Source organism: Phoca vitulina, unplaced genomic scaffold (assembly GCF_004348235.1).
Source record: "Phoca vitulina isolate PV1807 unplaced genomic scaffold, GSC_HSeal_1.0 scaffold16, whole genome shotgun sequence".
In the NCBI taxonomy this organism is placed as follows: Eukaryota; Metazoa; Chordata; class Mammalia; order Carnivora; family Phocidae; genus Phoca; species Phoca vitulina.
The window spans coordinates 12,691,392-12,709,414 of record NW_022589719.1 but is presented as its reverse complement, the minus strand read 5'-3'; the positions used below and the strand labels follow the sequence as shown (position 1 = coordinate 12,709,414).

At 35.5% G+C, this 18,023-nt stretch overlaps 1 protein-coding gene across 6 annotated transcripts in view; it reads right to left on the bottom strand.

The window, feature by feature from the left end:
• Positions 1–18,023, bottom strand: part of HIPK3 (homeodomain interacting protein kinase 3) — a 92,482-nt gene that overhangs the window by 4,779 nt on the left and 69,680 nt on the right. For 3 of the 6 annotated variants that reach the window (XM_032413883.1, XM_032413885.1, XM_032413884.1), the window contains exons 4-16: positions 12,935–13,054; positions 12,180–12,266; positions 11,479–11,663; positions 10,228–10,387; positions 9,709–9,832; positions 4,593–4,714; positions 4,205–4,332; positions 3,953–4,114; positions 3,733–3,795; positions 2,917–3,213; positions 2,481–2,621; positions 474–709; positions 50–177 (exon numbers count right to left, since the gene is read on the bottom strand). In XM_032413883.1, the coding sequence (XP_032269774.1) occupies positions 50–177; positions 474–709; positions 2,481–2,621; positions 2,917–3,213; positions 3,733–3,795; positions 3,953–4,114; positions 4,205–4,332; positions 4,593–4,714; positions 9,709–9,832; positions 10,228–10,387; positions 11,479–11,663; positions 12,180–12,266; positions 12,935–13,054 (1,953 nt within the window). The remainder of the gene's footprint in view (positions 1–49; positions 178–473; positions 710–2,480; positions 2,622–2,916; positions 3,214–3,732; positions 3,796–3,952; positions 4,115–4,204; positions 4,333–4,592; positions 4,715–9,708; positions 9,833–10,227; positions 10,388–11,478; positions 11,664–12,179; positions 12,267–12,934; positions 13,055–18,023) is intronic. The other 3 variants (XM_032413886.1, XM_032413887.1, XM_032413888.1) reach the window with 3 other exon arrangements.

The following is an 18,023-nucleotide window of genomic DNA, read 5'->3' as shown; positions in this document are numbered from 1 at the left end:
ACACTGCTGATTTTGAATCCCAAAGACTCTTAGAACTTCACAAACATACCTGACTGAAATTCAAATGCTGCTGCTGGAATGCTGATGTCAGTTTCTGCTGACGATTACCCATCGTGGAAGGCTGGTTTAATCTCCCAGGAGCGGATCGGCCTTTTATTAATGGCTGGCATATAGAATCTGGCAACGAACAAAACAGAAGACAGCTGATGCTTTTCCCTTCTCATATAAAAATTAGAAAGGTCTTTAGATATTTTACACAGTACTGATTTGACAACCTTAAAATTAAATAAAGAGAAAAGACATCTCATGGTTTCCAGCACCAAATGGTATCAGGAAAGATTTCCTTTCTATGACAGATTAGGCAGGATCAAGTTGGAAATTCAGAGATGACTTCTGGCAATGTTGTTCTCTAAGGTTCCCAAATTAAGACTTTTTGAAGGGCTAGTCAGGGAAATAGGGCGGACTCAGTTTACCTGTGTTTGCCATATGCTCGTCGGCATTTAATCCATTCTCTAGTCCCATTGGTGGCACCACAACAGTACAAACAGCTGGTTTGGATTCCGTGTTGGCCGAGCTCACCAGTTCTGTGTTTTGATGAGCGTCCTCCACAAAGCTGCTCTCTGCAAAGGGACTGTCGTGTCCCGAAGAGTCTGACGTTGGAGAGCCATCCACAGTATCACAACCACTTTCCTGTTCTTCGTCTGACATACTATAAGAAAGCATTTTTATGAATATGTTTTTCAACATTACATCTAAAGTTAAGTACTATCCAGGCTCCAGTAAATTAATGAGAATCTTACTCAGTTATTTCATATCTAATTACAACTTCTTCCTTGTCCAGTAATATTTTTTTCATAAACATTCTAGACTCTCACATTAATTCTCTATTCAGACTGTTAACCTTCTGTTTCTATCCTGTTTAGGTACATCATTTTGGCACTTTATTTTCTCTCCTTTCCCTTCCCAATTGATTCTTAGTAGTGGTTCATAAAATTCCATTTTATAAACTCCAGAAAATCTCATCAAGACACTATAAAAGATGCACTATTCTGGATAATTTAAATGAAATGTAAAAACATATAGTCATGTGACCTGATTTCAAATTAAATTCTAATGTTAGGATTCATATCTTTAGTGGTAATTGGGGTCCTTTTAACTAAACAGTTATCTGAAAGGTCTTCCCCAGCTCTCCAAAGGCCTAGCCAAAGTCCCATGTTTCCCTTCTCTTCCTGGCCCCCTGAGGCCATGACAATCTCTCCCCTCTTGGAGAGAGCAGTGATGGTCTATTTTAATCATTCATTTCATACTTAACAATTTGAAGCATCTTTATATATATATATATACTTTTAATTATATTTATTTGTACATATATATAATATTTTTATATAGACATATATATTTAGAGATGAATATATATATACACGTATATACATATATATGTGTGTGTGTGTATATATATATATATATATATATATGCCAACTGCCAAACCATATTATAAGCAATTCACAAAAAGATGTGTTAAAACTTCTTTACATCTTCCAAAGTATTCAATACCATTATTTCCTGACTAAGGAAAAAACAGAAAACAAATGTATAAAATTAAGACTTTTTTTTTTTTTAAAGATTTTATTTATTTATTTGACAGAGAGAGACACAGCGAGAGAGGGCACACAAACAGCGGGAGTGGGAGAGGGAGAAGCAGGCTTCCCGCTGAGCAGGGAGCCCGATGTGGGGCTCGATCCCAGGACCATGGGATCATGACCTGAGCCAAAGGCAGACGCTTAACAACTGAGCCACCCAGGCGCCCCTAAAATTAAGACTTCTTAAGGATTTTTTCAAATTTTGTTTCCACTAAAAAAAAAAAAAAATTTTCTAAAAGTTGAAATCAAATGTATTTCACTGAGATCTTTATGGCTTATCTCTTTATGTGTTGGTGTATCATGCTGACAAGGAGAAGCTCACTAGTTTAGTGGCAATGCATTTCCCTGGCCAAAAAAAAAGAGTAGGAAAGGAAATATGGATAAAACCATGCGAATCAATCACCAATGAGAGAAAAAAGTCATATTGGATACTTTATTGACAGTGGGTTATGACTTTATTATGCAAAAATTCCTTTTATTTTGCCAAAATGTTTATTTTTCTCTATGTTCCTATTCCAAATTTAAGTAATAATTGTAGTCTATGGAGAACTTGAGGACATGGCTTTTTCTACCCTTTCAAAAACAAATGATTCTTTAAAAATCATTTATTAAAAGCTGAATTTTTCATTTAGATGTGTTCTACAACAGTAGAAAAAAGTAAAAGAAAAGTATTACTTAAAACCCAAGTTTCTAAAAAAGTGATCTGGTTAAAAATTATGTTCAAGAGAGAAGCCACTGTGGTAAATGGACAGGCACTTATTAACATAAACAACAAAAGAAATTACAGGCTTTTTAGCAGACATAGTATTTATGGTATGCCACCTCTGAAATTCCCTTACCTGTTCGGTCTCTTGCAAGGGGATGGGCTGGACTGCCCTGAGGAGCTGGTGCTCAGGGTACTGTCAGGACTACTTAATGAACACATCCGATCGATATTCAAAGTGCTCTGGCAAGCTTCACAATCCAGACTATCTTTACATCTAGTGAAAGAGGGATGAGAAAACCATGGGTTAAAAATGAGAAGCAGCCAAAATTTACATCATTTAATTAAGGATATGAAGCAGTTCAGAGTGCCCTACATCGACAAAAGCCTAAAGCTTACTAATACAGGAGAAATGCTGTGATAATCATGTTAATTACTATTCAGGATGTTTACTCCAAAGGACACTGACAGACCAGGGATAAGTCCCAGAAAGGTGTTTTCCACCACACCAGAGGGCGCCATCACTATTTAAGGCTGTGGCATGAACACAAGGAACTGCTTTTGGCACTTACTCTCTGAGTGAGTGTCTCTGCGCTGTCTCCTCCTCATCAGTGTCACTGCTAATAGTGATCACACTCACTGCAGGGCTTGGGGAGTCAGCAATGATGATGGTTTGCCGCTGTTTGTCGGAAACTGATGAGTCAGACTCCTGCCGTACAGATGTTTCACAACAGTCTCTCGCCTGTCCTTCTGAGTTATGATTGTCGCGTGTTTCTATGCAACGTACTTCCTCGACATCTTTCCCATTTACTAACTTTGGAGAAATAAATGTTGAATGTGGGACATTCGTATTCTGCAACGAATTACTCCTGCAACCAAAGGAATAACGTGTCATTTCTATAATCAAAATATGTACATGACATTTTCCTAAGACATCTTGTTCAAATGAACAATGTGAAGCTTCATTTGTTCAAGATCATGTATATAACATACTAACAGAGAGATCGTTTTATAAATATATTATCTCTGGAAATATCAGTGTAGATTGCAGTTATATACATTAAAATGGTCATTTCTTGGGGCGCCTGGGTGGCTCAGTCGTTAGGCGTCTGCCTTCGGCTCGGGTCATGATCCTAGGGTCCTGGGATCGAGCCCCGCATCGGGCTCCCTGCTCGGCAGGAAGCCTGCTTCTCCCTCTCCCAGTCCCCCTGCTTGTGTTCCCTCTCTCACTGTGTCTCTCTCTGTCAAATAAATAAAATCTTAAAAAAAAAAATAAAATAAAATAAAATAAAATGGTCATTTCTTGGTAAATGGGGCATCTGAGTGTCTAAAATTGTCTAAGATTATATGTAGATAATAAATCAAAAGGGCAATAAAGACAATCTTACCAACTGAAAGCATTTATTTCCTCTCTTCCTGGCTCCCATTCCATTAGTTTTACCAAAATACCTCTGAGAAATTGAGAAGGGGAGCTGGCTTAGTGTTTGCAACACAGCTATCAAAGAGGTCATTTTGAATAAAACAGAGTGACCCTTTAGTGTACATGCAAAATTTACTTTAAGGACTAATTTTCAAAATGCAGAGGAAAGTTAAAATACTGATACCAACCTGTTCTGGCACAGTTTATTTTTCTTTGCGGTGGCAGGCTGGGGCCAGACAACATGCGCGATGCCCACGCTAATTGGCTGCGGGGCCGATAAAGTTATCTGATTGGTTAGAAGAGGTTGTGGCATCACTGAGCTATAATGATTACTGTGTGAAATCATTTTCCTAGGGAGAAAGTTCAGAAAAATTGAATCCCTTCCATACCAAGATCTGTTCTGCAAACTTCACGAGCAAGTATTTTTGTTTTTAACTTACCCCCAGTCTCCGAGCCTTTGGGAACCAGCCACCCCGTCAGAAGTTAATGCAGTAGTAGCGGGAGCCATGGGTGTGACCTGCTGCCAGGCAGGTACGAGCATCTGCTGTGTTCTGCCAGACCATGTCTGCTGCACCAGACGCAAAAGAAAAGCTACTAAGTTACAAGTAATTCATCATTACTACAGTTTAAAATAAAAAATACATTACAGTAACAATCATTAATAATTATGTAAAAGTTAAAGCCAAAGACTACAAAGGATCGAATTCCTGTCCAGATCGTTTTTACTATTTCTCAGCAGCACAGGCTGATATATTACAAGTGGATCAGTGCCCTTACTTGAGTATAAGGAAGACAGCATATAGGCAAAAATAATAAATTATTACCAACCTGAGAGAGAACTCCTGGTCGGATCTGTAGTGGCTGCACAGCTGGGGCCTGAGTTACAAGTGGAACTGTATTATCTACTCTTATTGAGTAACTAGTAGGTTTACCATGTGTTGCAGGAATACCTATGAAAAAGAAAAATCAAAGAAAACAAAAAGTTCTTAAAAACTATTTCTCTGAGTTAACTTACAGAACTCTTTTAAATTCAAAGAACTGCTAAAATTCTGATTAGGACTTTAAAACCATCTCCTACATAAAATGTTCATAACATTAACAAAGCAATCTGTTAGGAAAGTGAGGTTCTTTCTATCTCCCTTGTGGTACATCATTCCAAAAACTGATATAAAGCTACTCCTTCTACTGCTTTAAAATGCATACCACCAAGTTGAATCATTTATTTTTCTTGAAACCTCCCATTCCTTTTAAAGTTTGCTATTCTAGCTTTATTTCCTTTTCAAATAGTTTTGCCACTATGATAAAGGACATGGAAAGGTGAATCTAGCCCAACATCCTGATCTTCTAGCAGGTAATGTACATCTTCTCATACAAACTTCTTTAAAAACTCTAACAGGATCTTACACTTTTGGCACCAAAGGGGGGAATGTATCGTAACTTCACACTTCAATGGCCATGATGGCTTAACATGATTCAAGAAAATTCAGGGATGACACACTCATTCCAACCTCGAAAGGAAAAGCAAAAATAATCTTTCATGATGATACAGCTGAGCTTTGACCAATGTGGCTTACTCCACTAGTATTCCTAGTAGAAAGCTATTGCAACTCCAAGACAAACATGTTCCACTTTGCTCACCCACTAAGAAAATTAGAAAGCAGAACTGCCAGTCATGTTTATCCTGTTAATACCTCTGTGTCATATACTGCAAAAGTACCTTGCAAATACTGTCTTATATTAAACTTTGAGACAGTGAAATAGTATCACCCCAAATGAGAACTTTGACTCAACAAGATTTTAGGGGCATCCCCCAAACTCAGAAAGCTCAGTTATGAGAATAAATTCACTACTTCACAGTTCCAGTCTCTTGTAGCAGTGACTTTCAATATAGGCTGGCAGATTATTTAAGTATCATCGGTTTTTGCATCAAAGTGATCTTAGGTGTTTCTGATCAGCCATAAGAGAAAAATATTACAATTGTTTTATTTTACTACTGAAAAATAACCTTATAATTTTATTGCACAAATATATTATAAGCGTTAATCCTAAAGAGAATCTGAATTTGGTAGTGTTTATTTATCTTCATAGAGGCTCTTCTCCCACTACCAGGGTGTTCTACCCCCGAGCTCCACCTAAAAAGCTAGGATTAAGTTTAACAAAGATCTACGGATTATTTTTTTAAAACTGACCTTCTTACCCTTCCAAAAAGCATGTTTTGATCAGCAAATTCTCCAAGAAATGGAATATAAGCACACCCAGGCCGTGTAGATATATGGCAGCAATAGACAATCTCATCAGAGAAAAAAGAATTCACTTTGACAAGGATGAAAGGACAGAGCGAATTCTCAAATTCCAACAAAAATCAACTTGCCCTTAAATTCTCCTCATAACTGATGCCTTACAGTGAGAAGAATTCTCCTATTATCTTCTCTCTTCATGAGGTCTAATTTATTTTTATCAAATTCAACATGGTTAAGACCCCAATTTTCTATATAGTTATTAGATTAGCTAAAACTTCATCTTTGTTTGATTAGATTTGCTTTAATACCTGCACAGCAGGGCACAAAAGCTTAAAGATTGTTCTAGTACAACAGGAGAATTTTGTTGAAATGTGTTTGATTCTAAAATAGCAGTTTTCAACCAAAGGGGATGAATAACTAGCCCTTCAGGTTGCCAAATAATGTTAAATGCTTGTTTAATATATACTCAAATTTGTTAAATAAAAGCTTGGCTAAGTGTTTCTTAACCTAAAAAAGGTACACTGTCATGGCTGTCGTACCTATATATCTATATCTACATGTTATATGTATAATATAAAAAGGTACACTGTCATGGCTGTCGTACCTATATATCTATATCTACTTGTTATATGTATAATATAAAAAGGTACACTGTCATGGCTGTCGTACCTATATATCTATATCTACATGTTATATGTATAATATAACAATGTTATGGCTAGAGTACGTATATTGTCTATACCCATGAAGAATATATGAAAGGCATGCTGAACCTATAGACACTGTAGCCCCAAAGTAAAAAATGTCAAATGGAACAGACATAAAATTTATTTAAAAATACAAACTATAATGGTGCCATAACTGCTAACCAACAGCTGCCCAATAACCATTTAAAATGTTTCTTCAAAATGGGACTGGCAGCACATTATGAGGGAAAGCAGTAAGAAGACCAATATTGGCATTTTCTACAGAGATACTAAAGCAGATTAGAGGGAAAGCTTTCATTTCTAAGCATCACTATACTAAGACAAGAAACAAAGAACCAACATATTTACAGAACCTACATGTCCTGCTACAATGTACCTGTTACATAAGCTAACAAGTATTCTGCTTTGTCTTACAGTTAATTCTAATTCCAAAATACTGTTCTTGACATTTAAAAGGTTAATGAGTCTGACGGTATCTCCTTTTCTTTGTTACCCCTATCCTGAGCCACTCATATAGCTGTTGGCATATGTACAGAAAGGTTACTAATCTTTTATCAATTATAAGGCACATTCAAAGAGAAAAGATTTCTCTGACACCTCATTGGATGTTTAAAGAATGATGCTTGACTGTGTTCAGAAATGTGTCTCACAAGACTCTTAAATTTTTGCTACAAACAGAAGGTAGGCTCTGAAAAAAAGAGCTGCTATTCTCAATCTTGATGAGATACCCCACACTGTAGGTGACTTTGGTACACAGGGGAAAATTATTAGAAAAGAATCTGGAGCGCCTGGGTGGCTCAGTTGGTTAAGTATCCGACTCTTGGTCTCAGCTCAAGTCTTGAGCTCAAGGCCGTAAGTTCAAGCCCCACATTGGGCTCCACACTGAGCATGGAGCCTACTTAAACAAAAAAGAACTTAAGAATCTATTTGTTAGTACACAGTAAAAACTCATCTAAGTGAAAATGCATCTGTCAAAAACCCATTTACATGATAACTGATTAAAAAACAAAGAAGCATCAGTCTTGCATGCTCAAGTATTTAGAAGTAAAATGTCTACCACTTCCTATCAAACAGTGTAAGTATGTCTAGATAGAGCAAATAGGGCAAAATGTTAACACTTGTTGAATCTAGGGTAGAAGGCATTATGTTATTCTTTGAACTTTTCTATAGGTTTGAAATTTTTATAACAACAATTGAGGAAAAACAAAGAAATAAACACAACAGGATCTCTAAAAGCACTGACATCATGATGATGTGGGTTTTTTTATTACCCCTAGCCATGGGTTACTGTCACAGATACTTACAGACCACCTTGGCACACAATTTCATCTTAAAAATCAACCATCTAAGCTCTTGTTTTTTTATCTTCAGTGCTACAAATCTTTCTCTTGATGAAACCTTATATGAAAACCCAATATATATAAAAGATGAAAATAAAGCTACCCTGGCAGAACAAAAATGGCTGCAGAGTGAACATGTTTTCACATCTCTTATTACCAGCCGATCAAGTCAACAAACATACCTCAGTGCTTTATTAGGCACTGTAGGAGATATTAGAACTTTAGAAACGTTGCTCAAATCCTTAAATCAAACAAATTTCAAATAACCCGCAGAATACAGAAGTACTAGAGTTAGAACTCACAAAGCTATTATCTATTGAGCCCATTTCCTTTGACTAAGGCTGAAAACAGGTTACCAGACTCATCTAGAATGACACTGCAAACAGCAGAGAACAGGACGGTATCCCAGGAGTCCTGAGTGAGCACCGACTGCTTTCACCAACACTACTACGCAGTACTACCACCACACTTCCAAGAGTCATTTAGGGCCTCATTTGTAGTTAACCTCTTGCTTTAAGACAGTATTAGATGTTAAAGCCTAGCAAAGACAAAATGCTAGGAAAGGACCTAGAAAGTCACGTTTTATTCTGGTTATTCCAGCCATAATATTGGCTGCTACTGTCCTTTAAGAACCACTAACAAGTGCCCGGTTTGAGAGTTTATGGCCTCTTCAAAGGTATTCTGCCACTCATCTCACTTGAGGTTTTAATTTGCTTTTTATCTAAATAAGGGACATAATCTAATCGAGTCAAAATCAATCTCTCTTTTTTTAATCCTAAGGTATGGGCAAAAAACAAGACTCTAAAATTTGGGGATAAAATTCCTTTGACCAGCCATCAAAAAAAATGAAATCATGCCATTTGCAACAACATGGATGGAACTAGAGGGTACTGTGCTAAGCGAAGTAAGTCAATCAGAAAAAGACAATTATCATATGATCTCACTGATACGTGGAATTTAAGAAACAAGGCAGAGGATCATAGGGGAAGAGAGGAAAAAATGAAACATGATGAAACCAGAGAGGGAGACAAACCATAAGAGACTCTTAATCTCAGAAAACAAACTGAGGGTTGCTGGAGGGGTGGGGGAGGAGGGATGGAATAACTGGGTGATGGATACTGGGGAGGGTATGTGTTGTAAGAGCACTGGGTATAAAACTGATGAATCACAGACCTGTACCCTGAAACAAATAATACATTATATGTTAATTAATTGAACTTAAATTTTAAAAAATTAAAAAAAAAAAAAAAAGAATTCCCTCGACCAAAATTTAAAGAACTGAGTGCTAGTCACTTTAATGTCTGGTAAGAACAGACAGATAAAAGGTACTTACCTAAACATCTGGAGCTGTGATAACCACTAACGGACAACCCCACAGCTTTCCAAGCTCGTTAATTTCTACTAAGGTATTTCATTGTGCTAGACTCTACAGGAAATCTCATTATCATATGACCCATTTTGTTAGTGATGATTACAGTGGAGCTCCGGTCAAGAGAGGAATGTCACTGGTCTAAAGGCTACCAACCAGCTTAAATTTAATTCAAATGTGGCACTAAATATATCAAAAACTATGCAACATATTTAATTACTAGATGCCTAAATTTGTTTAAAAATAATATATGCCTAAGTTCAAAGTGTAATTTAAATCAGGGAGTACCTTGAATAGCTGGGGGACAGATAATCAGGGTCTGCTGAAAAGCATCACCACAACCAAAATGAGCAGTTCCGGCCTGTAGAGGAATTCCATGGTGCGCCACTGAATGAGCGGACGTGGTTAATGCCTGAAAGGATCAGCACAGGCGGCATTATCCTGAACAGTCTTCTAACTGCCACGCGCATGCTTTACAAATGCAATTCGAATACACTTCTTAAAATCATACTTCTATTGATAAAAATGGACCCAGAAACTGATTTTACTCAACTTTACTTTTCATAGAGTTGCTGTACAGAAAGGCAGATAGGGGATACTGACAGTGAAAGGTGATAAAATAAATGAGCTTCAGCAGACATGCTCTGATTGTTACCCTGAAATATTCAAGATTTCACAAAATAACCAGTGAGACCCTCACCAGCACGTGACTTCTAACTGCTGACATAAGACTTCTATATACCTCAAAAGCAAAATGAGCCATCATAAGAAAAGGAGTATAAATTATTAAATACTCTAAGTTCTTACCTGATTTCTTAATGTGCCAATTTTAGTAAAACTTGCTGTCAGATTAGCAGTACTGCCTGAAGCAACTGGTCTTAAAAGGGAAGTTTTATTGTGATTATTTGTGTCACATGAGTTTGGGTGGGACTTACAAATATCCATAATATGAAAACAGGACTTTACACTGCAAAAAAAAAAAAAAGGAAAGGTGATTGTAATATTATTTTAAATGTTTAGTTAGAGTAGTTTAAAATTTAAAGTTTCCAAAAGAAAAAAATTTCTACCAGAAAACCTACAAAAGACTGAATTTTAAAGCAAGTGAAAGTATATCTTATATCTGCAATATTTTCTAAGACATCAAAGCAATAGTGAGCATATTTTGACTAGCACAATTTAATTTTATGACCGCTGCCTGAAATAATTTTTCCTAAATTTCTAGATCTCTACATTGCTAAACTACTGGTACAAAGTATATGGTTATCATGTTATTTTCAAAGTGCTTATATATGGAAATCATTAGATATTTTTAACTGTTGGGGATAGGGATGGGGAGAGTAGTTGGGCTTTATAAAAATACCAATTTTGAGGGTAATCCATAATAATTAATACTGGTTTGTCCCTATACCTTCTTCCTTCAGTCATCTAAAAATATTAATATCAGTCATTAAATAATATTAAATTATATTAATATATAAAAATATTAAAATATTTTATAAAATATTAAAAGAAAAGGTGTGGGCTTTAAAGAATTCATAAGATTTGTCTAAGGTAAATCTGATAAGACCTTCTCAATTTGAGAATATATTCTTCTCCACTAACCCATAAAAACCCTCCTTTCCTTCCACAACACAGAGGAGAAGGTGTGGGCAGGGAAAGCAAATGGTGTGAAGGGAAATTAAAGACGGAGTCTGCAGGACTCAAAAGAGGGTGGAAAACTGTTAACACTTCCTTTTATTATATATATGCCTGGTTATTAAGTGATTAATATAAAACATAAATATATAAAATATATAACATAATATATAAAAATATAAAACAAAGTGATTTCAGTATGGTATTTTTGGAAAAAGAACATTGGAATGCAACTCAGATTTATATTCTGGTACTAGCTGCCACTTACTAGTCCATGTGAATTTGGCCAAGTTAGCTTAACCTCTTTCGACTCCATTTACTTACATTTAATAAATATACTGAATCATCTCTCTAACATACTAATTTTCTACAGACTTAGTATTATTTCTCCAGATCATTTAAAAAGATTTTCAAGTAACATACTGGTTGCTATGAGGGAAATCTAGAAGATGTTTCATATTAACAAAAGGATGGTTCAAAGTCTCAGCTGGAGTAATTCTTAAATCTGCATCAATCAGCAACATTTTCTTCAACAGACTAACAAATTCTCTTCTATCAGCTTTCTCAGCCAAAAGATCACTTCCTTCCAAATCCATCACTGTGTTCACCTATAAGATCAAAATTTCAAGTTGTCAAAAAAAAAAAAAAAAAAAAAAAAAAAAGCCACAGAAGTTAGTATATGTTAAAGATTCACAGTTTAAAAAAAAATACCACAACACAGAAAAGAACAGAGGACTACAATTATTTTGAAACAAGAATGAGTAATTGAGTTTTAACAAATTCACAAAATGTTTCAAGGTACCAAATAGTATTTAAAACAAGAGAAAAAAATTTTTTAAACAAATATCCACTTCTAACAAAATATGAGGAAAAGAAATTGGTACAGCTAGGATTTTCCCTCTTAAAGAAAATACTTTTTACTAAAGCACAGGATGGTATAAATTAAATATTTGATAAAGACAAATGCAATTTAGTTCCTGAGAGGAACAATTTTGTTTGAAAAGCTTAAATCCAGCAAGCACTCTATAGTTCTTTAGAAGACGATTAATATGTGGTGGCATCCTTGGCATTCAAGTGCAGCATCATAAGCAGGGAAAACTAACAAACATGACTGTGGTACTCACATGCACTATATCATCCAGACTGTTGAATATGTACTTTCTGGCTTCTTTAGACTTCATTCCTGTCTCTGCCTCATGCTCTTCTAGTGTCTTATTGGATATATCAAAGAGGGAAAATAATATATTATTACCCACTATTTGGAAATTCTTTATTTCTTTAGTTCTGGCACATCTAGTCTAATACATTGAATATTCTAAGGCAAGGAATTCCAAAAGATTAACTATCAAAAATGTACTTTTTAAAAGTACAAAAAAAAAAAATGAGAAGACTTGGTTCAGGTAAAAAATATATATCCTATCATATCCTATCATATATATATATATATATATAATCCTATTATATCCTTTATAAGTAACTGGTTATAAAGTTAATCATTGAGGATTTACTAATCCCACAAAGAGCCTAGGAATAAATTAGGTACTTGGGTTATGGAGTAAATGGTGAAATTCAGTCCCTGTCCTATAAAGCTTAATAATGGGAAACTGGGTAGAGAAGATGAAACATACAACACAGAAGTAATTACATACATAAAATCTAAAAAACCATTTAAGATGAGTTAATAATTATGTTGCCAGGTTAGAGAATGAGCTAAGTTATTCGGGGAAGGCTTTTTTTTCCCCCATTAAAAAGGGGGAAGGGTCAAAAATGAAAATTCAAAAGAAGAAATACAGTAAAATAAAAATAGGCATGGGGGATATTATCCACATGATGCATCTTAGAAAAAATGTTTTCCTGAATATTTTTTTTAATGAATTACCTTTAATCTCCAACCAGAATGAGAAATATCTGTTTCTCTGCAAAAAAATCTTGTAGATTTCGTGCCCACATTTAACAACTGTTCTCCTGGTAAACCTTGAGTCTGAGAAATATATCGAATCTGAAAAATAATTTATAAAACAGAAGAGTTTATTCTTTCATGTAATAGATATTAACTGAACACCTATTCTCTATCAGACACTAAGCTAGATGTTAGGTCAAGAATTAAATGACGTAGTCTATGCCCTCAAGAAATTCTAGTGGGGAGCATACAAGTAAATAATTATATTACAGGGTTGTAAGTACCATAATAAATACAAGCTTATGGGAAGACAGAGAAGGGACATCTAAAATAATTGTAGTCACATAAAGTTCCAGAAGAGGTGATGCTCAACTTGAGTCTACAAGGACAAGTTAAGGGTTCTTTAGCCCTGAAGAGTGGGGAAAACCTGACTATGATATATGCTAAGGTTGTAATATGAGTAAATATGCAAAACCAGGAGAAAATACCCACACATTCAGATCCTGGAAGCGCGGAGGTTCACTCAGTGAAAAATGACAAGAGGTAAAACTGAACTAGCAGGCAGAGGGCTTCATCAGTAAGGTAAGAAGTTTTATCTGTCCTCTTTCCCTCTATAAGCCCCAAGTGCCCATTGTTTTATCTCTAAACCTGTATATAAATATTTATCTCTAGCCCTGGAGCTGTAGATCCGACTGCTTACTGAAACTCTCTACCTGGCCGGACCTGATGTCCCTCAAAGAGAACATATCCTAAACTCAATTTTCCCTTAAATCTGCTAATCCTCATGTATTTCCCAGCAACAAACACCAACACTAACCACCCAAACCAGAAACCTGAAACTTATACCAGACACATACCCTCTCCCTCATCTCTCTCCCCACAACATCCAAAACCCTAACAATTTTACCTCATTAGTATTTTTCCTAACTGTCCCTTCTCTCCATCCCTCTTTTAGGTCTTCTTCAATTTTGAGTTATACAATTTCACAAGCCTCCTAACGTAGTTTATCTGCCTCCCTAATGATGCCATCCACTCAGCCCCAATTCATTACTCACACTAACAGCCATTCTGGCAAAACACAAATCTGTTACTCCCCTGTATAAAATCACTTCCCCTCATTCCACATCCCATAAGTGGCTGAGTTTGAGTTCCCTGTTTTACAGAAACAGAAAGTGAAAAGTACCCCAAGGTACTTTTGCTAGATGCTACATCAGAGTTCTCAGATGGTAGGAAAGGTCTTCAACAATTCAACAAACATACACAGAGCATTTATTATATGTCAGATGCTAAAGATATGCAAATGAATAAAACATGGTGACAATCTGCAAAAGCATATTAATTCAGAATAAATATTTAAGCACATAATATGCAATTAAGCTAGGAAGTACCATTATGAAGAAGAAAACAGTGCTAAAAGAACACAGAGAATAGGGTAATTAACATACCTATGAATTTGAGAGGGCACTGAAAACAAAACAAAAAAATGGCAAGTGATCTTGTGAGTTTATTTTTGGTCATAATGCCTGTCCTGTCTTCTAAAGAAAAACTGTTCCATCTATACCCCCTAATACATGAAGGAACTCATCCTTTGCCTTCTCCATCCCCAGTGAATTAAGGGTGAAAACCTGACTCAGAAGCAATTAATTCATAAATTCAAGTTGTGAACTCAACTAGAAATAAGCTAATAAGCAAATGAGATTTACAATGTCAGGAATGTGAATTAACAAGTATCAACCACTGTTGAGGGATGAACTAAAGGGTTACAAAATGGAGCTGGAGTTTGGTGGCCACGCTAATCTAACCAAAGTTCAGAGTGAGCAGAAACTCTGAGTAGCAAGTTAGAACCAGAACAGATAAAAGCACTCGAAGAGCAGTCAACTTATGACCCAGCTTCATCCAAAGTGAAGTTCTATCATGTCTATTAATTCCATTAAGTGCTGCTTTGAATCCAAAAGCACTTCCAACTCCAGACTTCACAAAATCCAGTCATATTACAGCTCCATATTTGGATTTTTGTGACAGTCTACACATACATACAGGAACTCTTACTTGAGCCAGCTTGAGAAGGTCTCTACATAACCCAAATAGCCTGACAAAAAGAACTTTAAAGATTCCCACTCCCTCATAACACTCAGGAACTGAAATAGTCAATTTTATTTTTCTTACATAGGATATGACTTGAAATTACCAAGTAAAATAATTTGAATATAAATTCAGACTTTTAGCTGTTTTTGATGAGATTCTAAACTCCAACAAACATTTTGCAAGAACAATCAACATTACCAAGTTAATACTGTCCATCTACCCATAAAAATATTATTTAATTCCCTAGAATGTTTTGGATAGTTCCCTGATAAACAGAAGTTCAATCCAATACACAGAACACTAATAAGACAGTATACCTACAATTAAGACAGGAAGGGTTGATTCAAGCACAGTACTAATTAACAGGGCAGCCTTCTCTAAACACGCATACCATTTGTTTGTGTACGAATGGAAAGGAAATGCACATATGAGAAAATATGACATGTAAGGAATTCTCAACAAGGTCAGTGCCTAGCTGTAGAATCCAAAATTCAAAGAGGAAATTGCCTTGGAAAAGCTTTAAGAAATAGATGATAAAGATGATTAAAGAGCTAGAACACAAACCCCATAATGAAGAATTAACATAATCTGCATTATTTTTTTTCCTGGTGACTCAAATGTGGCTTTTAAGTATATAATAATTGTAAGTCTACCACTAATTCTTTTTCACCTCCTTTGGGAAAAAGAAACCTGTTATTGCATTTGAAGGTTAAATAAAGGTTAGATATAAGACATACCAATAAGAGTAAAGAAAGAGATAAATTACAATATATTTCATACAAAGTCTTTATTTTTATAAATGTTCCATGTGCACCCAAAGTGTGCATTCTGCAGTTCTGCACGTAGTATTGGATGGAGTACTCTATGCCTGTGTCATTAAATCAACTTAGTTAATCACGGGCTCAAATCCTCTACATACTGATCATTTTTCTATTTTTGCTACATCAATTATTGAAAGAAACGTGCTAAAATTTCTAATTATGATTGTGGGTTTATCTATTTCTCTTCTGGTTCTGTCAATTCTAGATTTATATTACTTTAAAGTTATTACTACATGTATAAAATATAGAATTGTCATATGTTCGTGTTGAATTGAACTCCCCAAATTATTTGGCTAAGCTTCCCCTCTTTATAAATAATGCTGATGAATCTGTAATGTAAGAATACTTCTATTGTTAAAAGCAATGTTATTAATAAAAGCAAAACAGGAAAAAAAAAAAAGAATATCTTATACAACATACATTCTGAGAAACATTTGTACAAAATGTTATCACAGGACAAACTGATCAACTAAGTTCCTGGATCCATCCCTAGAACTCAGTCTGGAGAGAGAGAACACCGGTGGAGGTGGATGGATTTGAGAAACTAACATAAAGACCATAAAACCCTCCTCCAGGGACAGCAGAGAGACAGTGGTAGGGTGAAAGTGAAGTCTGGAAGAGGGCTGGAGCACAGACTGGAGCAGGGTTTAGTTGGGCCCTTTCTTGAAAGTATCATTATCCATAAGGTAGTGTAGAGGTGGTCCACTGCTAACAGCATAGATTCTGGATTCAAACTGCCCGGGTTAGATTCTTGGGGCAAGTTACTTAACTTCCCCACACCTTGGTTTCCTCATCTGTAAAACAGAGGCAATAGTAGTATGTACCTCTAGCAGTATAGGGTTGTTGTGAACATTAAATGAATTAATGAAAGTGTAGGAACAGTTTCTGACACATAAAAGAGCTCAGTAAGTAATAATAATATTACCATTACCCACTGTACTGCCACTGTAAGAAAAAAAAAAAGTTTAAAAATAAAATAGCAACAGCACCCCAATTAGGTGTCCAAGAATATCAGGGCAGCTGATGACTGGAACAGGGAACAGAAAACAGATAAAGGCATACCCTATTGATGGCCTCTTCACATCCTAATTAGACAATCGTAATCCAGGAAGCTGGTGAAAATCTATGAAATCCAACCACATTAATAAACAGACTAAAGTAAAAAACAACCAAAAAAACACTTACATGAACATTTTAATAGATGTATAAAAGCATTTGAAAGTCCAAAACCAATTTAGGATAAAAAAAAGAAAATTAGGAATAGAGGGAGTTCCCTTATCTTGAAAATAGACATTTATCAAAACCTATATAGGACACATCACATTTGGAAATGAGTATATAAAGTCTAAGATTGAAACCAAAACAAGAATGCTTACATCATCACTCTTATTCACTTCCACTCAGATATTTTGGAAAATAACTTTTAAAATACCAAACTAATAATTATGATGTAACTATTGATGCTATATGCTAATATATTTTTTAATCATTATATTCTCTTGGAATTAAAGTACTATACATTCTGAAAATACTGTTAATATGGATCAGATTAACACCTGTTCCCAGTTTACAAAACAAAAAATCTATCATGGAACTTAGAAAAAGCTTTGATCAGGGCTTTGTCTCAAATGACCATTGTGACTTTCGACAAGTCATTTCATTTTTCTGGGCCTCAGTTATCCCTTTTATAAAATAGGAAGGAATAGTAAATAGATAATCTGCAGGTCCTTTTCAGTACTAATGTCAGGTGTCCAAGACTAGAACTGTAGAAGTCCCAATCCAAAGTACAGCAGCAAATCAATTTGAAGTTGCCACTAGATGGTGTCCTGCTCCAGAATACCATACATGTCATAACTTGTAGTCCACAAAACCAGAGGTATACTTCTAGCATTTGACTGGAACTTCAGCCTTCAGCAACTAAGAGGCTATGGGACTCTCCCAACTAGATCACCAACTCTTTCAAAACTAGCACCAGTCTAGCATCCGCATCAAAGTTAGGTTGGTAAAAAGCCGAAGGAAACCAGGATGTATGGAAAATGTTACAGAAACTACCTTCTAGAGATATGCTGAACATGGAGGATGAAAGGTAGAGACTACAGGAAGCCTAGCATAAAAGAGGTGGTTTATGGGTAGAAAGTCTTTGTAAGAAGATAAGAGATTAA